General features: G+C 36.2%; 1 protein-coding gene across 1 annotated transcript in view; it reads right to left on the bottom strand.

Annotated features, from left to right (window-relative positions):
- The window catches only part of NALCN (sodium leak channel, non-selective), a 318,494-nt gene that overhangs the window by 194,011 nt on the left and 100,133 nt on the right, over window positions 1–24,350 (bottom strand). Inside the window, 3 exon segments of the mRNA XM_081047253.1 lie at window positions 3,148–3,234; window positions 9,333–9,437; window positions 9,576–9,718. Coding sequence (XP_080903379.1) covers window positions 3,148–3,234; window positions 9,333–9,437; window positions 9,576–9,718 — 335 coding nt within the window.

The following is a 24,350-nucleotide window of genomic DNA, read 5'->3' as shown; positions in this document are numbered from 1 at the left end:
GTAGTTTAGTGAGTACCAATTAAACATCTTCCATGTGTCAGGGATAATTTTTGCAGGGACCATGACTGTTATGTTCCCTCCTGTCATGGAGTCAGCTCTGCTTGGAGAAGCAGACATTAAATAATGAATTATACCATTTTAATAAAATTATGATAAACTCAAAAGAAAAATACAGATGATATGAAAATATACAACCAGGCTACCTGATCTATTCTTTGAGGACAACATTTGAGCTGAATTATAAAGGATGAATGGTACTATTTCATCTCTTTTTATGGCAGAATAGTACACCTGAAATTTATGTAGTTTTACTAACAATTGTCACCCAATAAACTTTATTTTTTTTAAAAAAGAATGCATGGGTGAGGACTATTCTAGAAAGAGGAAACACTGAAAATGACAGTGACTCCTAGAGGCAGACATGCTGTTTTTATAAGAGATAAATGAAGGAGTAAAGGGTCTTAGAAGAACTGGCTCTTAACCTCTAGGTTATTTCGGAAAAGGAATGAGGGAAGTTTAGTTGGAAGGAATTAAAGCAAACACTTTTTATTTTATTTCTGTAGTTTAACATATGATTTATAAGAACATTTGTTCATTGGAAAAATAAAAAGTGAGTATATGCTACCGTTTGTCCTTGAGGGTGAGATATCAATATAATCCTAGACACTGAGTAAGTGGATGGTTCAGATGAAAATTTTCCTGTTACCTAGTTTTAGATGGCATCAATCATTAGTAAAGGCCAATGAGTATTTCATGACCATTTTATTTTAGTATTGTTTCTTTACTTAATTCTTTTCTTTCTTTCTCTTTTAATTAATTAATGATTAATTAATTTTTTACTCGGACATGGAAATATACTCTCTCTCTCCACAGCTAATGCCCATTACAAATAGATGATATCTTGGCCATACCACTTTTCATACATACTCTTTCAAATTGGATCCTTCTGGAACACATGACTTAGGACCAAACATGTGAAGCTGAGCTGAATGGAACTTTCTTCATACTAAAACGTCTGACTCCTTTCTCCCTTAGTTTCAAACTATATGCATCATTTTTCATAAAACTTATCAAGCTGCCATATTCACAACACATGTCTAATATGCAGGCCTCCTGAATGTCCCATCTACATACTTCTAGCCTAACCTCTACCTGCCCCTCCACTGACCTTTATTTTCCTATATCCCTGATCAGTGCTGGCCCCTCCATCACACCCTCCTTGCCATTTCAAATCTTGAGATAGGGAGGCTAACTTGTGTCCTAATTCTAGATTGCAACCTTGAGGCATCTATTAACATGCACTTAATAGATTTTTAAGCAATTCTAGTAGGACTCCAATTTGTACTCACAACAGGCCTGATGGTTCATTTGTATTACAAACTTACGTTTCCTTGGCATAATTTTTCAGCTGGGAAAAGCACGGGACTAGGACCCAAGTACAAGTCCTGGCCTCTCCATTTGGTTGAGGTGAAATTGTAACTTGAGGAGACTCACCCAAGTCCCCTGGGTCTCCACTTCCTCATCTATAAAAGCAGCTGAAGCATGCCAGTCTTTCTGCCTCGCAGGGCTCACTGTGCCTCATCCTTAGTTTCTCCCTCCCTCAGTCTCTTGGTCTTGTTTTAAATACCTTTCCTGACCTCTCTGACAAGGAAAGTGGACTCCTTTACAAATGTAATCTTCCATTACATCTTTAAAACCCCCAATACTCCTGTAACTGCTAGTTGAATGCTGGCTTTTCTCCCCCGACTCTTACCTTGTGAGCTGCATGAGTAGGAGCTGTACTAGTCTTTTTCAGGATGACCTAGTGTCAGTAAATATCAGTTGGTGGATTATCAAATAATGGAAGTAAAAATGCTTTACAACCAAGAAGCTACACTACGACTACAATTGTTATTGTTATTACTACTAGTAGAACAGTAGCAGTAGTTAAATTACTATCAGCATTGTTATTATCAAGTATACAACAGAGAGCCAGAAAATAATATTAAATATTATCAATAGTCACTGAAATCTCTTCCTCTTTTTCCCCCTCTATCCTTTTAACTGATTGAAACAAAATAATTGTATGATTAAATGGTCATGTAAATACAGCCCACAGTAATGGTTCAAAGTGCAATATTTTGCTTCGTAGGTACCAATCCTTGAAATGTGTGAGTCCCAACCTGGAGAAAGATCTAAAAGAAAGAAAGAAGGTGAATCCTCATCCTGAAGCAGATGAAAAACCCTTCCCCAAATTATGGGAGTGATATGAAGAACTATAAAAAGCAACCCTTGTGAGAAGAGGATTTGTAACTGAAAACAAAAGGGAGTGACAAAGACAAAATTCTCCAGGAGGAAGAATCAGTTTTCTGTTCCCACAGTGGGGCTGCTTGACTTTTCATCCTTAAAGAGGAGGTTAATGGAAATAGTGAACGTGCCATGGAGTGAGTGGTAGGGGTGCCACTTTGGGGAATGTGGCATGGTTTTGAACAATAATTACTGATATTTGGGTGCAAGGAGGGGGAACAAAGCAAGAGAAGATGCCAGTGTGGTCCACCAAAGAAAATAAGGAGTTCATTGGGCTTTATGCAGCGCTCGGAGCAGACGATAAATCCAGAAAGTTCACAGGCCAGAGATCTGATGACCCACCGTTGATCACGTCTCAGGCCTCTGGGGGGCGCCTACTTGCAATCCCATCGCCTCATGTCTACGCAGGCGCACTTTGTTATGGAAGCACCTTTATTATATCCCGTTGCTCAGAGAGCTTGCGGGTGCAGGACAACACACTACCTATTAAAGATATTTCTTCCCAGGTATTCGGTGAAGTGTTCAAGTGAATTGTGATCGTGACCGCCTGCCTCCAAATAATTCAGGCTTTTGTAGAAAAATATTTTCATAAGGTTTATATGACAATAAAATTCTTCACTGAATCAATACTCCTGTGATGTTGTATTACCTCTGTGCATTTATTCACAAGCTACCAAATCCCTACTGTGCATCTAAAAATTGGTAGGTCCTGGGAATACAGGATGGAGTAAAACACTGTCCCTGATTCCAGGACCAGAAATGAGGGCAGATCTATAGCTTAGAGGGCTGTGGATTTCCTCATATAAAATAAAAGTCAAAGAGCTTTGCTGGATGAGTTTTAAGAATGGCATTGTACTGCACCTGGAGGCAGGCTGGGGCGCGTCCCTGGGGCTTGTTGACATCCACAGCTACCAGCTGCCACCCACCAGCAGCATCTTCGTGAAACATCTTCAAGACAAAGAGGCAAATGAGTCAGAGACGCGCAATAAGGAACATTGAGAACTGTACCTTTATGTCTCCAAGCTTTGTATATTTTTTTTTATGTCATCAAAGATTTGTCTTCTTAAGGATTTATATTTAAAACATGAGTCATTCCAATTATGTTCATTCTAACACTGAAAACTTAAGCAAATAATAGTAACAAGAATAATGGCGATAGCTTGCATTTATGGAGCACTTGCTATATGTACCAGGTCCTTTCTGCCTTACATGTTTTGTATGTAATTGCCCAAATATTCTTCTCCACAAGACTTTAAAGTAGCCATTTTATCCCCATTATATTGATTATTGATTATTGCATATTAGATCTGGAAGAAAATGAAAATTAGAATTCCAAAGCATGGTGTCTGGAGTGTTTTTACTAGAAGTGCTGAATTTTTATTTTTATTTAGTAGACATTCCTCACTGAGCCAACAGAAAAATATTCTCAGTATAAATAGTACAAGAACTGTGCGCGTGGCATAGGGATAGAGGCTGGTGTTCCTTTAATGACAGGAGACTGACACATCATTTAATAGACTTTGTGAAATTATTTTAACTAGGCCAAATTAATCTGCTCGGCAGAAATTTTATGTACATATTTATAAAGGGGTTAAAGTAGTTTCTTTTGGTTTAAAATAATAAATGATGGAATTCAGCATAGGATACTATGGTACAAGATACTAAAATCTAACATTCACTGAATTCGATATCTAGGTTATGATCTTACCGTACCTCAAAAATTAGGTATCTGTCAATATTACACTCAGGTGGAAGACATTTCCCACTTATAAATCTTTTCCCATTTTCTTTCCAATTCCTTAGCTGTGTGAGTGTGTATGTATTGGGGTGGGGTGGTATTGGGATAAGGTGAAATTAAGGATTTTTATTTTTCAAAGAAAAGACACTACAAGCACTCACTGTTATTCCTGCCCGAGGCTGCTGTTTCATACACAGAAGCAAATACCTTTGCCATACTTATTTATGTCCCCATGCTAGTCTGACTCTGTTCAAAAAGGTAATTATTGATGGGGATATGAGATGATACAAAGAGCCTGTTACCTAAGATTTATCATCATAATTTCACACTCTCAGTAGTAGAGGTCGTGGATTAGTTGCAGAAAGAAAACTTGCCCTCTAAAAATTAACGGAGGGGATGAGAGACAAGAGCTGAAATTCACAAACCAGGTAGGTATTTTTAAAATGACAAAATGGAGGTGCACATTTACACAAAGATTCTTTGATCAAACAAGCCAATTACAAATTGTTTTCCTCAGGTGTCCATTTGCAGGATGCTGATTTCCTTTAGAATGAATTTTAACAGGTATTCTCAGTGGTAGAATCAAGCACATCCCTCCTAAATAGGCTCATTCTGAGAATACATACATTTGTTGAAATGCAAACCTGTTAAAGTGCCTTTTAACGTTCCTGTCAAAATTCCAGGAATCTCCATTTAAGGAGAAAAAGACAAAAGCAATCCTGTCCGTCACTAGCTAAAAACCCTTTGTACAGGCATCCTATTCTCTTATCCTGGCACAAAAGGATCCCCGGGGCATATATTTGCTTTGATCAGTAGCAGACCAATTTTCTCTGCTAAATGATTTTTTTTCCAGTAGACCAAAATCAAATGAATCAATTTAATTGTTAATAAAAGTGTTCTCTCAAGGTCATTTCTTTGTCTGAGATAAAGTGAAGGAAATGCAAACATGTTCAATTTCTCTTCAGTCCCTGAATTATGAAACATCTAGATTGGTTAATGTAACAGTAGCTATGTGACATAGACAATGGGATATCTGAAGCCAGGAATGTTCAAGGACTCAAATAGTTAGGGTCATGCGGCAGAAGCAGGGGCTTCAAGTTCTCCCTCCATATCCCTTCTCCTTGTCTTCCAAAGTAAGAAAAATTTTACAGGACTGGGCTACAAAAAAACAAGCAAACAAACAAAAAAACAAAACAAAAAAAAAACAACAAACCAAACTACAACAAAAATAAAACCAAAAAAAAGGACTCATTCTTTTCTTTTTTTTTGAAGCCAATCTTGACTATGTATTTACATACTGACCTATGAGATGTAAGCAGAAACTTTCTATTTTTCCCTTTTTTCCTTCCTGCCTTTTGGAATATGGATGGGAGAGTTAGAGCTACAGCAACCAACTTAATCCAAGAGGCAACTTTAGGAATGGAGCCTACTCAAGGTGGAACAAGAAGGTGCAAGGAGTCAGGATATGTGGCAACACAGATCACCATACCAACTCCAAATGATCTCCTCCAACTTTACATGAGAGAGAAAGAAACTCTATTTTACACAAGCCACTTGTTTTGAGCTTTTTGTCTCTTGCAGCTCACACACATACACATACAGAAAATCTAAAATTGATTTTGAAATTATTATGCTCTTTGGATTCTTTCAAAATCATTTTTAAGATAGGTAATAGTCATTATTACACAAAATAATGAGAGTGGACACTTGACTTGATTTCATTATTAAATGATATAGTCGATGACTCAGCTTCATAACATTTAAGTCTCACTTATGGCTTCCTATGATGAATGTATTATTCTATTACTATGGTTTCTTATTAGAAGGAGCTTACCATTGTACCATGCTAGAATAATTCTTCCCAGAAATTGCTTTCATTAAATTGCTTTCTCACTTATTTTAATGATGTGTATTCATGTGGAAATCAATGCACTTGGAATACGGTAAACACATTTTTTACAATAATATTGTCTTTGTGTTATACATAGTCTTTTTCGGAGGAGAACTTCTTTCTAATTTTGACCATATGTCTTTTTATCTATGCATTTCTGCTTTTAACTCAGCATTACATATTCACACAGAACCTGTTTAGAATGGTTACGGAACTACAAAGGAAGAACTCATAAGTGTCCTTTTATCCTACATCAACTCTACCCTTGTCAGACTTCTATTTTAATTAGGGAATATTAATTCAGAAAACATGGGTCAGCAAGAGTGCTGAAACAGAGGTAATTACAGGCCCAGAACTTATTACTCTCTTTAGACGATCAGAATATTTATTTACCAATCTCATGCGTCCCTACTGAATCATGAGTCACATATAAAAGGTATGTATTGATTGCCAGAGCCTTCCTTGTGTGTCTCTTATCAGTATACATAAAACAGTAGCTTTGTGTGGCCCCGAAGTTTAGCAGTTCTTTTCAGTTCTACTCCAAAGTGAGATAAGCTCATCTTTACCATGAGTCGGTCTGGATCAGAAGACCACAGGACTGGCAGCAGATACCTGAGGTGAAGCATCTAACAAACAAGAGTGAGGGTCTGGACTAGAGGGATATTATGTCCAGAACATTTTCTAACAGCGTATCTGCACATCTCAACTTCCAGTTCTGGGCAACACCCCTAGAAAGCTGTGGCATGGATTGTCCTGTTGTTGAGTGACACGGGGGGCCATTATATCATAGGTGTATGAATATCTTGCACTTTAACTCAACGTATGTGAGCATGTGGTAACAATGATCCATGTCTAATAACTATGCAGGTATGGAAGTCACCATCCCCATCAGAATTCATGCAGATTAATAACTAATCTGAAAATGTTCACATCATTTTCCTTTTCTTTTCCTGTTACATTTTGTATCATGGTCTCCAAAGACCGATGATGGCATTACTTTTTCTGTAATTGATTTCTATGCTGTGACTCAGAGGCAGGTTGCCTCCTCCTATTTAAAAAACAAAACAACAGTTCTCATCGCGGATTCTCTTTGTCTCTGAAGAGTTCACATCAGAGTCAATTACTATTGAACTGCCTAAAATGTCAGAAAACTCCTTCCCTATTCTCTTAACGTGTATGGTTTTCTTTCTACACACACAGCCCTCCTGGAAAGTCCATAGACTTGCAGACATCAACAGGTTCACCAAGCCAGGGACTTTCTCAACGTTTCTACGAGGATAACTTATATGGAGAAACTGCAAATTTTTCTACATGGTAGAAATAGGCAGGAACTGACTTCATTTCTGAACAGCTGTGTGCTTTACAATACAATAACCATCCTTATTTTATTTCCTTAAAGCCTATCTGGTATGTTAGAATTAGAAACTTGTGATTTAGTGTTTTAAACCATTTAACAAGAGGTTCTTGCACACAGAGTTCTGTCAGATTTTACAAGTATAACAGAATCATAGCAAATGATGTCTGTCCTTTCCACACACACAAAAACATCTGGGCCACTTGCTGAGTGTCTGTGAGGGGGTGGGAGGGGGCTGGGCCGGTTGCCAGGCAGCCTAAGTGGTGTTTTACCAAGAGGTTGCTGCAGGAGCTTCAGTTGCCTGGCAACTGGGTCCTCAGCCACAGCATTTTTCTTAATGAAGGTTTTTCACGATTCTCTGTGTGATTACCTCTGCTGAATACCTAGACACATTACCTTTAAATTATCAACTTATTCCTCCAGATTAACGACCATTTCTAATGAAAACAGCTTTGTATAACTCTGCTAACAGTCTCTTCACATTTCACTTTCTATTAATATTCTAACTGCTAGCTGATTTGGTGGTCCTTCGAAACACTATTTTTCCAGCTGTGGTTTTATAAATAAGAGTTACTTAATAAGTATAATATGGTTTTAAAGTATACTGTGATCATTTTAGGTCATCTCTCGGGAACACTGATGTAAATTCTGTGCAGAGTTCGTAGTTCTATATTCTATTTAGTCATTCACATATATATATATATATATATATATATATATATATACAGGGAGAGAGAGAGAGAGAGAGAGAGAGAGAGAGAGAGAGAGAGAGAGAGAGAGAGAACACCTCCGAGAGGTGTACTTAAAAGACAGAATGGACTTGAACTTAATATTTCTCCTAGTTCGCTAACAGAGATGAGAGAAGAAATAAAAACTAGATGTGATGGTTGCTTTTTGAAGGTATTCCTATATGCCATCTTTGAAATAACCTAGATAATATTTTTAAAATCTTTCATGGAAGTTTGAATAGTTGTTTGTCAAAACTGAATAATATTAATACTATTTCATCTATAATGAATTGAGCAGAAAATTCAAACTTTCACAATACCATAAAAATGTTGCATAAGGTTTTCCCAATTATTAGTATGTTTAATAGAATTTTAGCATATAATTATTAGAAATCTAATTTGAATATTTTCAAAATAAAATTTGTACCTTGGATCTTTTACAAACACCTTTGTACCAATAAACCTGTATAAGTATTTACAAACTTACAAGGTTTAGAAAAATTTAATGTTAAAAAGAGTTTTAGAAAAATTTAATGTTAAAATAATAGTTACAAGGCATTAAAATAATTTTGTTCTCAATTCATGAATTTTAATTTTCTCTTTTTATAAAGATTCATACTAGAACAAGATATATAAACCTGCCTTTCTGCTTTCTAAACACCAAACAAAAAAACACAAAACACAACCAAAAATAAAAATAGAGTCATTGAATCTGAATTGCTCTCTTATGAATAACTGCCCTGCCGATTTTAGTCAAATTCTAGGGCACTTCCAATTTCTTGGGAGCGTTGAACCCTTCCTAATATATAGTAGTGATTCCTCAAAAGTCACAGACATGCATTTGAAGGGTGTTCTTCACAATTTACTAGGCTGTGATTGGTTCATCCTGAATGAAATACATTTTCCATTCCAACAATTCTAATCCTATACATAAGTACCATTGTATTGGTTTTCAATTACATGAATAAATATTTACAAAAACGGGAAAATTTTATCTGCAGTTTCCATATTTTATCCGCAAGCCCTTTCAGGACTTGTGATGGCACAATCAAATCAAAGGTACATAATAAATGTGGTGACAAGCCCAGTTTTGAATCAAATCCACCCATGGAGCTAATAAAAATATAGGTGCCCTTATCTCATCACCCAGAAAGCCTAATTTGGTTCTTCTGGGTTTGGACCTTTGCACTTCTACTTTTTAATAACCCTCTTAGTGAGTCTGATTGTAGAAAGCCATTATAATAGGGCTCCCTCAAGTTTCATCAAGTCCCACGGATGGTGAGGATGGTATGTCCATGTCTGAGTGGGTTGTAACACTGTTGCCTGATACTGTACCTGTGTAGTGGCTGTGGAAGTAGTACTGCTTCTTGATCCCCACATTTGTTGAAATTGCACCCTGATTTCTGCAAATGTTTCAATGATGACAGCGATAAACACATTCTGAAAGAAAATTACAAAACCACTTTTACCAAAGACTGGGAAGGAGGAAGCAGTGGGCATGTGAAAACAAACAAAAGTTCTGTAGAAACTATCAGAAAATATAGCTTTTATTAATATTAGGACAAATTTTTATAGTACCTTTACAAGCCAGGCAAGGAAGAATATGAGAGTGATGAAATAGAAGTAGGAACGCCAGCGAGGAAAGCTGTCAATTGCTCTGTACATGAGAAACACCCAGCCTTCCTGAGAGGCAGCTTCATAGACTGTGAATATGCTGGTGCCTGTCACGAGAGAGGAGAGCAGACTGAGTTAGGGGGGACTTTTGAAACGAGAAGTCATTTTTCAGAAAAACAATCAGAATTGATCCATGGTCATTTCCTCAATGACAAAAGCTCTTCTAAATGGACTAAAATATATGCAGCATTTTATTGTTCTTCTTAGGATTTTGATACAGTTGTTTCTGACTTCAAGCCAGGACAATTTTAATAGCTGTAGCAATAAAACACTTTTATGTTATAACTTGAGCTGTTAAAATGCATTTAACAATGTGGAAAAGGAAATTAACATTCAAACCAAGTAAAGACCTAATAAAAAAGAAGGTGTATCATGTAAGCTTGCCCGTTGGGGTTTACTACTTATAGTGTGCTGAAAAGCACTTGCTATAGTTTTAACTACAATGAAATAAATCTGGAAACTGGGTTTCATTTGAAATCATTTTCTCATTGGGAAATTAAAGTATCTTACTTAGGCTCCAAAAATTAAAATTGAAGCCTGTCTTTGGGTGTCATAGTGTTTACTGAACACCAAAATGTAAGGTACTAACTAAATTATCAAATAGTACTTTGTATATTCTGAGAGAATTGTCTCATTGAAAATACTACTGATAGTGGAAAGAAAGAAAATGAACAATATCTAAGCAGATGGTTGAACATACAGTTAAGAGAATCTAAAATGCCATTCAGAGGAAAGACAGTGTTTAATTCTCATAGCATTATGAGGCGTGTGTTATTATTTCCCCATTTTACAGATAGGAAAATTAAAGCACATAAAAAGTAAGCAATTTGTTTAAGGATGTACAGATAATAATAGGTGAATTAGAATTAACCCAGCCATTCTGAAAAAGGACATACATATTTAACTGTGGTAATATCCTGCCTCCTGACCTCCTTTCTGTGATTTAGTTTTCCCATCTGTAAAATGGGGAAATAATAACGCATACCTCACAGTGTTGTGAGGATTAAATGATTTTCTTTCTGTAAAGTGGCATACAGTGAGTACTTCATAATTTTAGGTATTATTATTATTATAACAATTAAAAATATTGCTTAATATTATTTTGTGAGAGAACAGAAATAAAAATACTGAATTGAAGTTGTTTATAAGACAAATATATATTGTTATTTATAAAACTGGTAAAATTTACACCTCAAAAAATTCCACTGCTATAAATAAGTTAAATTATTATAGGATATAAAACCAACATCCACCTACGAGTATATATGTTCTAACCACACAGAAATTTAAAACTAGAATCTGCAGATGATCAAATACCCAGACTAAGAAGGGGGTTACTAAATTTGGCTGAGGATGGACTGTCTCTCTGGGGCTGTGAATGCAGATAGACTAATCAGAGCATCCGTGAATACCAACGCATGCAGAACGGCAGAAAAACTCTAGAAGTAAGTGGGACAAATGGGAGATAAAGAGGCTTAAAAGAAAAGCTGAGAGAAAGGAGGAAAACATATTCCTATTTGGTCATTATGTAAAATCTAACTTCATATATGTACTGCTCTCACTTTAAGAATCACATTTTGGACATTAAGTCTTTGCCATAACAACTAGTATTTGTAGAACATGTTTAGTTTCAAGGTTCTTTTACATACTTAAATGCTACAGAAATCGCTGTCTAATTAATCAGGTAGATGAGTAGGTGGGTAAAAGGGCAGACACCGCCAATCGCAATTTGTAGAAAAGGTCACTAGTTAATGAATTTGCCTGAGGTAGAAAGTGACAGAACCAGAAATTGAACTCGCATCAATACGTCCATGTCTTAAACTCTTTTCCTTTCCTATGTTACTTATATTTCCTCCTGCTTGAGACCGGGACTTTAAAAAGAACATATTTTCTCATATTAGCTTTAATTTGAATAAAGTCCTTTTCTTTTTCCTGAGGGACTATGGTGACTAAATTTATAGTCTATTGAGGAACTCATGCAAGAAGATGACTTTTAAGAGAAAGATTCACAGAACAACATTTACAAAAAATAAAATGCCAACAGAAAAGAGAAGTGATTCTTTTTATTAATGTTGCATATGTACAAAAAAAGGACAATTTTCCTTTTGTGGACTGAATATGAAGGACAATTTCAACATAAAACAATTAATTTATGTCCCTTATTTTCTTCTAGTTATTTGGACTAAAGCAGAAATGTGGCTACAGAAATCCATTATGAATTACCTTTAAAGTTTAATAGCTTTACCAATTGAGCATTTACAGGTAAAATAAGGAGCTTGTCAATATAAGATTAAATTTGAGAGGAACACTGAAAACTATCTTTCCTCTGCTTGCCAAGATCCTTCTTTATTACAGCAGGAGACAACAGGGAAGATGCTGTTTGTAAATCATTAAAAAATAGTACGATCTAATCTTGAAGCTTCTACTCCATTTGACACAGAAAAAGGTGACAAAGTAGGAATGCAGAGTGGGGCTCAAAGAGCAGGGTTTGTTTCTTCAAAGAGATGAGATATTTATGAAAATGTAAACAAAATAAACTCCCCAGGAAAAATGATGACTGTTGATGAAAATGATTGCCATATATATGAACTATCCTGGGTCAAAGATTTTGAAGATATTATGCTACTAAGAGCTGCAGGAGCAAAGACAATTGAATTAGAGTACAGTCCTTATCATTTTTCCATTCCTGACTTTGACAAGTATATGAAAAGAAAATAAATTCTGAAAATGACTTTCCAATTGTTGACTAATATTTAAGTTGACAAAAATCAAATTTATGACAGTCTTATTTTCTTTGGGAGTGGACAACCCTGAGTAAGAAACTGCAGCTGCTCAAACTTAGTTTGCACATCCTGCTCTCCGTGGATGCCCTCCTGGGCTTCTCTCTCGTCCTCTTAGCTGAAGGTGTTCAGCCCAGCTCACCTCCTCTGCCCATAAGCCACACTAGGTGCCTGTTCTCAGTCTTCCTGCAGTGCCAAGAGATCACGTGAGTCATGTCACTTATCACACTGACTTCTGTTACCTTGTCTCCCTCCTTCACTAGAGATGAGCACTCTAAGTTAAAACTGTGTTTTTCACTTGTACACTTGACATTAGGAGGTTACAATTCTTTATCAAGAATTCTTGATAAACAATAATCATATTAAGACAAATACTTCTCACATATTTGGTTTTTTTAAATGATTTCTTTCTCACTGTGAATATTGCACAATTATGTATTTGGAAAGAAAAGAAGTTATTTTATAATTGACTGTTTTGCTGATTGTCAAAATTTTCTTAAGGTACACATACAAAATATTTTTCTAGATGCACTATAGAGTACTTTTAGTCCATTTAATTATGGAACTAAAATTTCTGTATAAAAGGACAGCATTTTTGTTAAAGGAATAATGATTCTTTTATAGTGCCTAGAAATAGAATGCATTCTTTTACTAGAGAACAATGAAGCCTGCTCCAAAAAATATCTCTAGGAAGCTCCTGGAATAACATTATTTTCTTAGACTTAAAACTCTCAAAGCATGAATACCAGTTGTATAACAAACAAAATCACAACAATTTTACTCATCTCATCAATTCTTCTAATTTCATTCATTCTTGCTGATGTCTTCCATTGATGGTTTGAATTTATTGGATTAAGAAGACCCACAAAACTTCATTTAGAAAATAAACATTCACCTTGGAATTTTCTACAGACTGTATTTATTGGGACATAGTAGAGGACTTTTTTTATAATTCTGAACAAAATTACATTCCCATCTGTTTTGACTATCTTTAGGATTATATTTACTGTTTGTCTTCTCTTTTTTCATGAAAAAAAAAAAAGTGAAGAATTGACTGTGTCCTGGGAATATTCCCTATTGTTTCTTCTAGTCATAGGTTACATAATGCCACTGAGCTATTCAAACGACAGGGCCACAGAACTGTGGTGATATCTAATAACAAGGTACTAACCTGGGGTTTCTCCACCACACTCCTCTCAAAACACAAAATATCTGTAATGCTATTCTAATGATGGTGATACCTAATCTATTGTGAAAGAATTTGGGAAGTTAGAATTGGTGATGCAGGCTTTAGATAGTTGAATGAGTAAGTATACCAGGCCTTAGTCTGAACAATAACCTTCATCCCATGCTCAGAATTCCTAATAGAATTGAGAGGATTCCTTTTAAGACCATCTATTCCATCTTGTCTCTCAATGCTTGGATTCTCAGGGCAATGTTTCTGAATTTTAACTACTCCAGTGATATAGAACACACCCTCCCCAGGCAGCCCAATCCCAGGTCAGGAAAGAACCCATCCCATTGGATGCTGGCTATGGCTCAGTCCCTTTGGAATCTGCCCTTGACTTTGCAAAGCATAGCAAGCTATAAGAGTCTGGCAGTACCCCCTACAGCACCTGAGTCATCCTTCATTCTACCTAGGTCATCCTGCCTCATACCTGTTTTATTATCCGATCCTTTAAACTTTCCAACCTTGTGTACTTTTTATGAAATTGAATTGATTATCTGGCTTCATTTCCCACCTGGGAACAGAATCTCATTTGTGGAGGACACAAAGACAACACTCTTGTCACTCAGGTACATCAGTTTTCCTCAACTTTTCTAAGTTCTTTCTGACTCTGACTCTGATTTGGTCTCACCCTTTCCAAAGATCAGCTCATTGACTTCACCTCTATGCATTCCAATTTAAACATCCCTCTCAGGTGGAAGGGAAAAGAAACTCACATGTTCCTTATCTACTGGTGACTCAAGAGCGACTCTTAACCAGTAGATTTAATTGTGGAAGGATATAATCCCCATCCTATACTCCAAGTAGATGCCTCTCAACTACAGTTGCAATGATTAAATATCCAACCCTGAAAGGTGGTCCACACACAGTAAGAGCTTGAGTTTTGCACATTTCCATTATTAGAAATACAACCTACAAGATGGGGTGAGTGTGCTTCATTGTTTTCCATTTTTTTTGTTATGGTTGCCTACATATAACTTGTACTCGAACTGCTCCACAGAGCAATATTCTTGTTAAACAGAACTAATAGAAAAAAAGAGCTTTGCATAGTTTAAAGGAGAATTTGTTGAAGCTGCTCAAAGGTAAGTTGTACTATTGGTTTGAATTTAGGTAGAATTCACTGTTATTTAAATCCTGAAGTGTCAGTGGAAATAAATCAAAGAGGCACCACTGGCTTAGTTGACACTCTAATCCAGATTTCCTTAATTTTGGCACCACTGGCATTTGGGCCTGGAGAATGGCTTGTTGTGGGGGCCTGTCCTGTGCATTTCGGCCTCCCTGAACTCTACCCACTAGATTCCAACATCACCCCTAAGTATCACAACCAAAAATGTTTGTAGACATTGCCCAGTGTCCTTGGTAGGCAAAATTGCCCCTATGAAAGAACTACTTTCCTAACTTACTGGTCTTTCTGATTCTGTAGGTTTTGCCCTCCAGTGCCTACCTCAGGGTTAATCTTACATATAATTTGTGTCAATTAAGTATTTTGAACTGAATTGAATTTCCTCACTTAACAATGGGAAAAACGGAACCATTGTGAGATTTATTAAAATTTCTCCTTTGTCTTATATAAACTAGTTGGAGGTTAAATACTTTTGGGCCAAAGAAGAGCCCTAAAAATGCATTTTTGGACTATATTTATAATAGTTTACATTTGAATTTGACATTTTATTCAACTTTAAAGATTTTTGAAGGCTAAAAGCCTAGAACCTAAGATATCGATTGTTTGCATAAAGTATTTGCCACACAGCAGATAACTCAATTTTACCATTACAGTAATATGCATCAGTTTTTTTTTTTTTTGTTTCAACCATTTTACATTGGAAGAAAAACCTTATTTCTTTTTTACTTCCTGCAGTTTTATAAGATAACTGTTTGTACCAACATGTATCTCAAGTTGGGGGTGGGATATCTTAGTTTGCAGAATGAGATATTACAAATATATTAATGAGGTTTTAAAAAGAAAAATCACATATTTTGAACGAAACAATGGCACAAAATTTTCCTCTCCAAAGAATGTAGTGGTACTTTCTGAATTATTCCATGACAACCTACAAACACATGGTTTGCAAGTTTTCTAGGTGTTGTGTCTGAATCAAGATGAAGCATTTGATATATTCATAGACAAACAGAAGAAAATGGACTCCTCTGTAGTCCATGTTCGTGACTGGTTCTGTCAAGACCAAGAAAGAAGAGTGTTGAACAGAAACCTGTTAAGTGGCTCGTGACACATGAAGGTATAGTCTCAACAATGGAATCTAAGTAGCCACAACCAAATTTCAAACAACATGGTGGTTTCTCTAACTGAACTATAACTTTCAGCTTGAAGTCACCTGTTGAAGACAAAATCTATGTTGAAATCCTTTTATTTTATTTTGGGGAACTTTCAGTGTCTTTTACCCTCTGGTAATTGCCCACCTCTCTGGTATAAAACTTCATACACAGATTGTAACCACATATTTAAAATATTTGAGTCAACAGTCAGTTGTGAGATTCATCGGACCTTTCTATATATTTTTCTCCCACCAAACTGCCCTACACCACCTTACCATTTACCTCTTCACACAAACTATACTCTCAAATCCTGAGAGTTGGATCTGTGGTGATACATTTTATCCAACAGTGGTTATTATAAAGTAAATGTGTTTGCCATGAGACAATAAAAACAAATACCAACAATAGATGTGTATTTTTAAAGTAGATGTCTGGATTCAACTTAATAAACCTTTGTCACTAAGGCTGAATGTATCCACACACATGAAATATGAGTAAGGTCAGTAGACCAGCATTGGCAAAGAAGGACAGTCCTGAATGATAGAGGTTTATTGAACAATAAACCAGTTAGATTTAAATTACCTGAGATGAAACTTTTATGAACAATGTTTTCTATTCCTTGAAATCATATTTAATTTTACTAACATATATTTCTAAGATAATTAACTCAAATATTTCCCCTGATAGACTGTGAGGTAACCTTATAATCATGATAATCTACACACAACTCATTCCCATGCTCAACTAATGATCCACACACGTTCAGCCTCACAATTGCCATGTGGCCATCGAAATAACAACACAACATGTTCTTTTTGTGTGTTTTTTTTTTTTTTTTAATTTGCTATTCTAGAACATGGAGCAAACAGCAAAGGACGTTGTTTATTATGAATGCTTTAAAATGTATTTATAATCCTTATGTTTTTGAGTTGAATTTTAGCCTTTTTTTTGTTCACAGTTAAGCACTCTTCCGGCCCAACCTTATCACACCAATGAAATCACTTTATCTGTTACCTTAAACTTCACTATCCATTTTGCAGTAAGATAAAAGGCCATACTGAAAAAGCACATATATGTTTATTTCTAAGTTATTTCTAAGTTAAACTCTTTTTTATAAGTAATAAAAGATTCTTATTTGAAACGTATTTCTTCAGTTGTAGAAAATTTCCAAACTTTCAAGTTCTAAATATAAAACACTTCTAGAAAAGGAGAGCTGAAAGCTTTAACTATAGTGTTCACAAATGGAAAAAGAGTGTTGACAAGGCCGGATGCTGACATTGGCAGGAAAGTTTCGGTATTAAAGTAGAACAACTCCAAGGACACTGAGCCCACATGCCAACTAAAACACTCCCTGCCCTCTGGCTGGGCAATTTCCATGTAGCCTGGGAGTAAGGGCAGCACAGGACAGGTCATGACAGATACCCGTAACCCTCTGCCTTTGAGGAGCCATGATTTCAGATCAAAAGAACTTCTTGGAAATTTATTTTCTGTTAATTTACTTAACAAAAACTATGCTTAGACACAATTAGCTTTCAGTTACCTTCTCTAACAAACTGTCCACTGCTTCTTATCTTTCTGACATGGAGTCAGCCAGTGAACCACCCTGGGCCTCGGTTTTTCATGGATAGACTAGGGCAATGATGATACTTGCCCCACTAAAACACTAAATGTTTTAGTGTACTAGTGTTTAGTTTTTAGTGTTTAGTGTTTTTATAAAGCAAGCAAAAGATACCACGCTAAAAAATACGGCTTTTCTTAGTGTTTTAGCTTTGTCACCCAAGTTTGAAAGATTTATTAGAAATCACAATCAAAAGAAATCAAGGCAAAAAGACCAGAACTTCACGCAATTTTTAGGAAGTTAATAGTTATGACATTAAAATTTCACAATAGTCCAAAAATTAGAACCAAGTATAGTATTTGAAAAAAAACAACAACAACAAAAAAAAAAAACACTGATTTTCTTTCCTTTTTCTAAATTAAAATTTATTGGGGTGACAATTGTTAGTAAAGTTATATTGGTTTCAGATGTGTATCCTAGAATATGAAGAAAAGAAATACTGACTTTCTTTTCTTCATATTCCAGGATACAAATAATTCACATCTCTGCATTATCATGCATGAGCAATGGAAGAATTAACTTTAAGCTCGACTTGATCAGTCTACCTCAGAATAGCCACTATAGCAAGAACTTGTTTTATTTTTAATATCAAGCCTGACTGAACTAGTAAGCAAACACAGGATCAAAAGATCAACCAAGGTTGGAAATAAATAATTTGACATTTTTGTTCAGAGAGGCATGCTAAAGTAAAATTTGATTCAGTGCTAAGTGGGAAAGATACCTGAGTGATATTGATCAAATGTGATTTACAATAAAAATGCAGTATGAAATACGGATAACATTTGGATTTAAGTATAAATAAAGTTCTTTCTTGTGTTATGATAAATGTAAAATTTCATGATTTATAATAAAAGGCTTAGTTATATGAATTTAAAAATTGATACAATATAAAACAAACTGATATATTCTAATATCATTCATACCAATATTACAATTTAATAGATTCAACTGAATAGGAAATATTAACTATTCGTTAAAAATTTAAAACTATACATGGGGTTTTTTTGGTCATATATCTTCACATTTATTCATGTGTACAAAAATATTCACTGCATTTTTCCTGTATTTCCTGTCTACTTTCTTCTATAAATTCTTAGAGTCTAAAAACATGTTTAAAAATGCTATATTTCAACTGGTTTCTATTTATTTTTGGACGTGTCACAGATTAAATTTTAGATTTATGAAAATTACACTAAGATTGAAAAAAACATTTTGCATATATTAAAAGTTGTGTTACTAAGGAGGCAAGATACTATGCATTTCTACTTGGCCACCATTTCCAATGTAAACCAGAACTTCACATAGGTGAGATAAGAATGTGAGAGAATAGTAACAAATTAACTTTCAAAAGAAATGAGTATATTTTTTAGAAAAGTTTTAGGCTTACAGAAAAATTGAGCACATAGTACAGAGTATTCCCAGTTATTCCCTCTCTCCGTACTTTCCCCTACTATGAAATTCTTACTTTAGTGTGGGGCATTTGTTACAGTTGATGAGCCAATGCCGATATACTATTAACCCGAGTCTGTAGTTTATATCAGCATTCACTGCTTGTATCACACAGTTAGATGGGTCTTGACAAATGCTTATGTCATGTATCCACCATTACAGTATTATACAGGATCGTTTCATCTCCTAAAAATCCATTTTGCTCTACCCTCAACCCTCTCCTCCCAAACTCCCAACAACCACTGATCTTTTTCCTGTCTCTGTAAGTTTTGCCTTTTCTAAAATGTCATAGAATTGAAATCATACAGTATGTAGCCTTTTTCAGACCAGTTTCTTTCATTCAGCAATATGCATTTACTATTCCTGTGTGTTTCTGGATGGCTTGACAGCTTATTTCTTTTTATTGACAAATAATATTCTATTGAATGGCTGTTCCACACTTTGCTTATTTCAAATTATACCCTATGGAGGGGTATTTTGGTTGCTTCTAGTTTTTGTCAATTATGAATAAAGTTGCTATAAACATTACATGTATGTTAGGACAACTTCTTTCCAATTTAAGATATATCCCAGAAATTGTACGATAAATGAGCATGTCTGATTAAAATGAGAGTTTTACATTAATGTGTGCAAAGGCACCATTCTGTGCTCATATGTAGTCCAGTCTGCTTGGTCTCAGTTTGGCTTGTGCAACATTGGGATGAAAAGATCATCCTTGGCACAAAGTAAGGCCACATTGGGACAGTGAGGCATCTTCTGGCTGGCCCCAAGCCAGAAGAATTCTTACTGCATTAGAATCTTACTGTGCCGTATGTCATACCCCCCCACTAATAAGTTTTCTCCATACACCTTAGTATTTACCTTTTTTACTGCTTGATTTTCACAACAAACATTAAAGCAATATTTGACACAGATAACGTATTGAAAATAAAACAGTGGAGGAGGAGGGAGAAAAAAGTGACTCACGGGATATGGTTCAAGTATTTTATTTTTATATAATAGCACAACAAACTTAACCAAAGCCAGAGAGCTTTGGGCAGCAGTGATCTGGTCTGCTTATGTCTGGAATGAAGTGTCTCTCCACACTCACTCGGCACACTGGCAAAGACTGCCCCATGAGGCCAGAGCTCATTTGGTTAGCATGATGCTAAGAGAGCAATCAGACCTTTGCAATGTGTCTGGTGGGGTGATATTAACTTTGTAGCCTTGGTCAGGAGAACTGTAGAAAAACCATCTCTGGAAATACTACCTAACATCCAATGTACCGAGAAATATGTCTGGAATGTGGAGTAATTATTTAAAGCTTTAATCTTTTATTTAACTAATTATTCAGAGGGTATATAATCACACTCATTGTTCTTCTTTATCAATCAGTGTAGGGTATTTATAAGTCTTTGTGTAGTGTGTGTGTGTGTGTGTGTGTGTATGCACATGTTTCTTACAAATCACTTTTAAGGTACTAAATATTTGAGCTTTAATCACCTCAATTTAAAGATATAAGCACACATCTAAAATAATTTCTGAAGAAAATATTATTATTATTATTTATTAACCTAGCATTATTTGATTGACAGAGGGTTTTCTTAAATCTCTAGAAATGAATGAATAATAGATTCATTCAACAACAACCCTATATATTAGGAATGAGAGGACAGGGCTGGTGAGAAAATGGAATGTTTTATCCAAATCTCTTACCTGATTACCACCATCACTCTTTGCCTTCTCATTAATGGCATTTACTTAAGGATTGGAAATAAGTACTTACTATGATAGTTGTGTTTTTTAATTCTCTTAAACTTGAATACATTTGCTATTGCCTTTAAGGATATATATATACGTATATATATACACATATATGTATATATATGTGTATATATATACGTATATATATGTATATATGTATATATATGTATATACATATACAATCATCATAGTATATGCATATATACTATGATATATACTATCATAGTATATACGTATATACATATATATACATATATATATCCTATATGTATATATATGTATATATGTATATATACGTATATATGTATACATATGTATATATATAAATGGATGGAGATAGAAAGATAGATAGCCAAAAAATGTATATACATTTTAAGAAAAAACTACTAAAATTGTAATATTCAATATACACCAATAACAAAAGATGAATACAAGTCACATTCGACTTCTGCAATTACAAGAGGTGCTCAAAGTGGTTACCATCAGCATCCAGACACTTCTGATTATGGCAAACTACTGCTTGAGCAATGTTGACCAAAGTGTCCACTTGTATACTTTTTTTGTATATATGTATGTATGGAAATATATATATATATATATATAATTTCCATATATATAATTATATATATATATGTAATTTCCATATATATAATTATATATATATATAATTATATATATGTATATATATATATATAATTATATATATATATATATATATATATATAATTTCCAGCACAAATAACTGAAGTTTAAAGGGGCACAAAGACTTTTATCATCTACTGTGTTTCCCTGAAAATAAGACCTAGCCGGACAATCAGCTCAAATGCGTCTTTTGGAGTAAAAATTAATATAAGACCCGGTCTTATTTTACTACAATACCTATAAGACTGGGTCTTATATAACATAGTATAAGACCCGGTCTTATATTAATTTTTGCTCCAAAAGATGCATTAGAGATGATTGTCTGGCTAGGTTTTTTGGGGAAACAAGGTACATAGTTATCTTAGTGAGAAGGCTCTTTCATTTGGCCCATTTACTTTTCCCAGCTTTTTAACCCCCATGTATTGACCTAGAATTCCTGAATATCTCTTACTTTTAAAAGAGACAACAGTCAAAACACTGATCTTCAAAGTTTAATCTTATATGCATGGCAAATCACACCCAACAATATCTCTTGCCTTCTTTTTCCCAAAGCTTTTAATTTAAAGAATGCACCAATCCTCTGCAACATAGGACATACCATCATTTCTCTTATTGTCTGTAAAAAGTAGTATTTTAAAAAGTCTGTCACATTTTAAAGTCTACAGTTTATTTTTTTCCCCCAAGTAGACCGCACGTGCCAGAAGAAGACAGACCTTGGCTTGCTCACCATCATATTTCTGGTACTCACCTCCGGCCTACCACATAAAGATACACTAATCTGGCAAAACGTACCCATGTAGGTTAAGTGAGCAAATGAAAGTAACAAAGCAGAGAGTAGTCAGGGAGAGGGGTTCATGGAAATAGAGAAAATAGGCATGTGTTGGACAGTGTGAAGAGTAGCAATTACAGAAGTCAGGGGAATGAAAGCTGGCCAGGTTGCTCATTTGCCATCTTGGAGGGGCTCCATTTGCATTAACTTCTATGAAGAAATAATGCCTGAAGCCAAATGGTGACTCACACCAGCAGCCAGGGCTCCTGATGCTGGGGCAGCAGACTTGCTTCGCCTGCCTAAGGATGTTCCACAGCCCTCAGTGGCAGACACAGCCGTGTCCTGACCACTAATGCTGCCCATTCCTAGCTTCCTCCTGAGAGCATCACTCTAGCTTAGTGGCTCTAGTCCCGTTTCACCCATCTACCCTCATTCTGTTGCTTCATGTGACCCCGTAAGGGTCCTCAGTGAGGTGGACAGATCCATTGTTTTGCTCCCCACGTAGGTAAATCCCCAAGGTCTGGTTGTGCTGTCAAAGATCTGCTCCAGCCCCCATGCTGTCCCGGCCTGTATCTTCATGACTTCTTCAGGTTGGACCTTATGCTGGCTTTGTCTCTAGAGCCATTGCTTGTGTGGCTTTAGCATCTACATGGCATCCACAGTTGGCAGGACACTGGCAACCCCAATACAATAGCACTCTATTCAGTGAAGTGGGTGAGACCTGCAAGGAGTCGGTGCCAGCCAGGCTTTAGCTCATTTTCACCTCACAGTTGCCCTAATACTATAACCCCATTACAGATAAAGAAACGGGAGCTGAGGCAAGTTAAGTCATCTGCCAATGTTGCAGGGCTAGGAAGTAGCAGAGGTGACATTTGAATACACGATCCTTTGAATGTTCTCCCCACCACTGTGCTGTCCTGCTACTGGCTTCATCTACCTAAGTGCTCATGAGGTCAATACTTCCTTCTCCAGAAGCCTCCCCTCCGATGGCTCACTCCTAGCTTCCGGGAAAGCTTCCTTCTCCGGTTGCTCCCACAGCCCTGGCTGCCATGGAGCCTGGGGCTTTTGGCTGATAACGGCGGTCATAATTCGGACCTCTGAAGAGAGACAGCTTCTCTCTGTGGTCCCTGCTGTCTCCTTATGATACCACGTGGCCTTCACACTGAGAGGACATAGAAGGCTCATCTCCTGCCCTGGAGGGTTATCTCAGGTCAGGGGAAAGAAAAGAAAAGGCCCACAGGGACTGTACTTCCCAATAGCATAAGGCCTTGTTCCTGCAGAGGTGGGGGGCGCTGTGTGTTGGACACTGGCTCTCCATTCATGCCTTCACTCCCTGTTCCTAACAGACTTCATTGAGGGGGGAGGTGCCAGTGCTGTTATCAGATGCATTTTCTTGGCCTTTGAGAACCCAGGCTCCCCACTGACATTTCTGAAGTAAAAGGTGGGCTTTTGAAGAGATCACTCCAGCTGCTGGAAAAGCCAAGTATGGGGCAGAGTCGGAGACCATGCTGTTTTGTAAACATTAGTGGCAACCAACAGACGTGAGCAGCTTATTCTGGCTTATCACAGCCATGAACTTAGCCAGAGCAGAGTTTCAGCTCCATTTTCTTGCCCCAATTATAGAGATCTGTGGGTACCTGGCTCCATTTTATCTCATGGGAAAACTACCCATGACTCAGAATGGTTAGGTTTTGGACAGAATGGTTAGGTTTTGGTAGCCTGGGCTGCATTAGGCAATCTCTGCCCAGAAAACTGTGGACTACTCTGGGCAACAAAACCAGAGGAACAAAAACCTTGAGCTCTCCGGTAATTTCCCAGATGACACAGATGGAACGAACCGTCCTATTATATGCTAAGCCCTTTATATGGTTTAATTTTAAATCTTACCACTCAAGTTCATTTTTATTGCTCCCATTCTATTAATGAGGAGACTAGCTCAATGAGGCTAACAAACTTGTCCTAGGTCACTCAGAATGGAGTGTCTGGAGCCGTGTTACCAAGCATCTGTGCTTGCCTCCCAAAACTATGTTCTTTCCACTCTGCCACGCATGTCTGAACTCTCTGAAAGTTTTCTTGGCTTGGTTTTGAGGAATTTGAACAAATTCCTGTACTTTGTGAAAGCAAAATTCTGCTTTTAAAATTAAACAGACTAGCCCAAGGAAAGGGAGGGGAGGTG

This window comes from Rhinolophus hipposideros (genome assembly GCF_964194185.1).
Source record: "Rhinolophus hipposideros genome assembly, chromosome: 4".
NCBI lineage: Eukaryota > Metazoa > Chordata > Mammalia > Chiroptera > Rhinolophidae > Rhinolophus > Rhinolophus hipposideros.
This window is presented reverse-complemented; position numbering and strand designations above follow the sequence as displayed.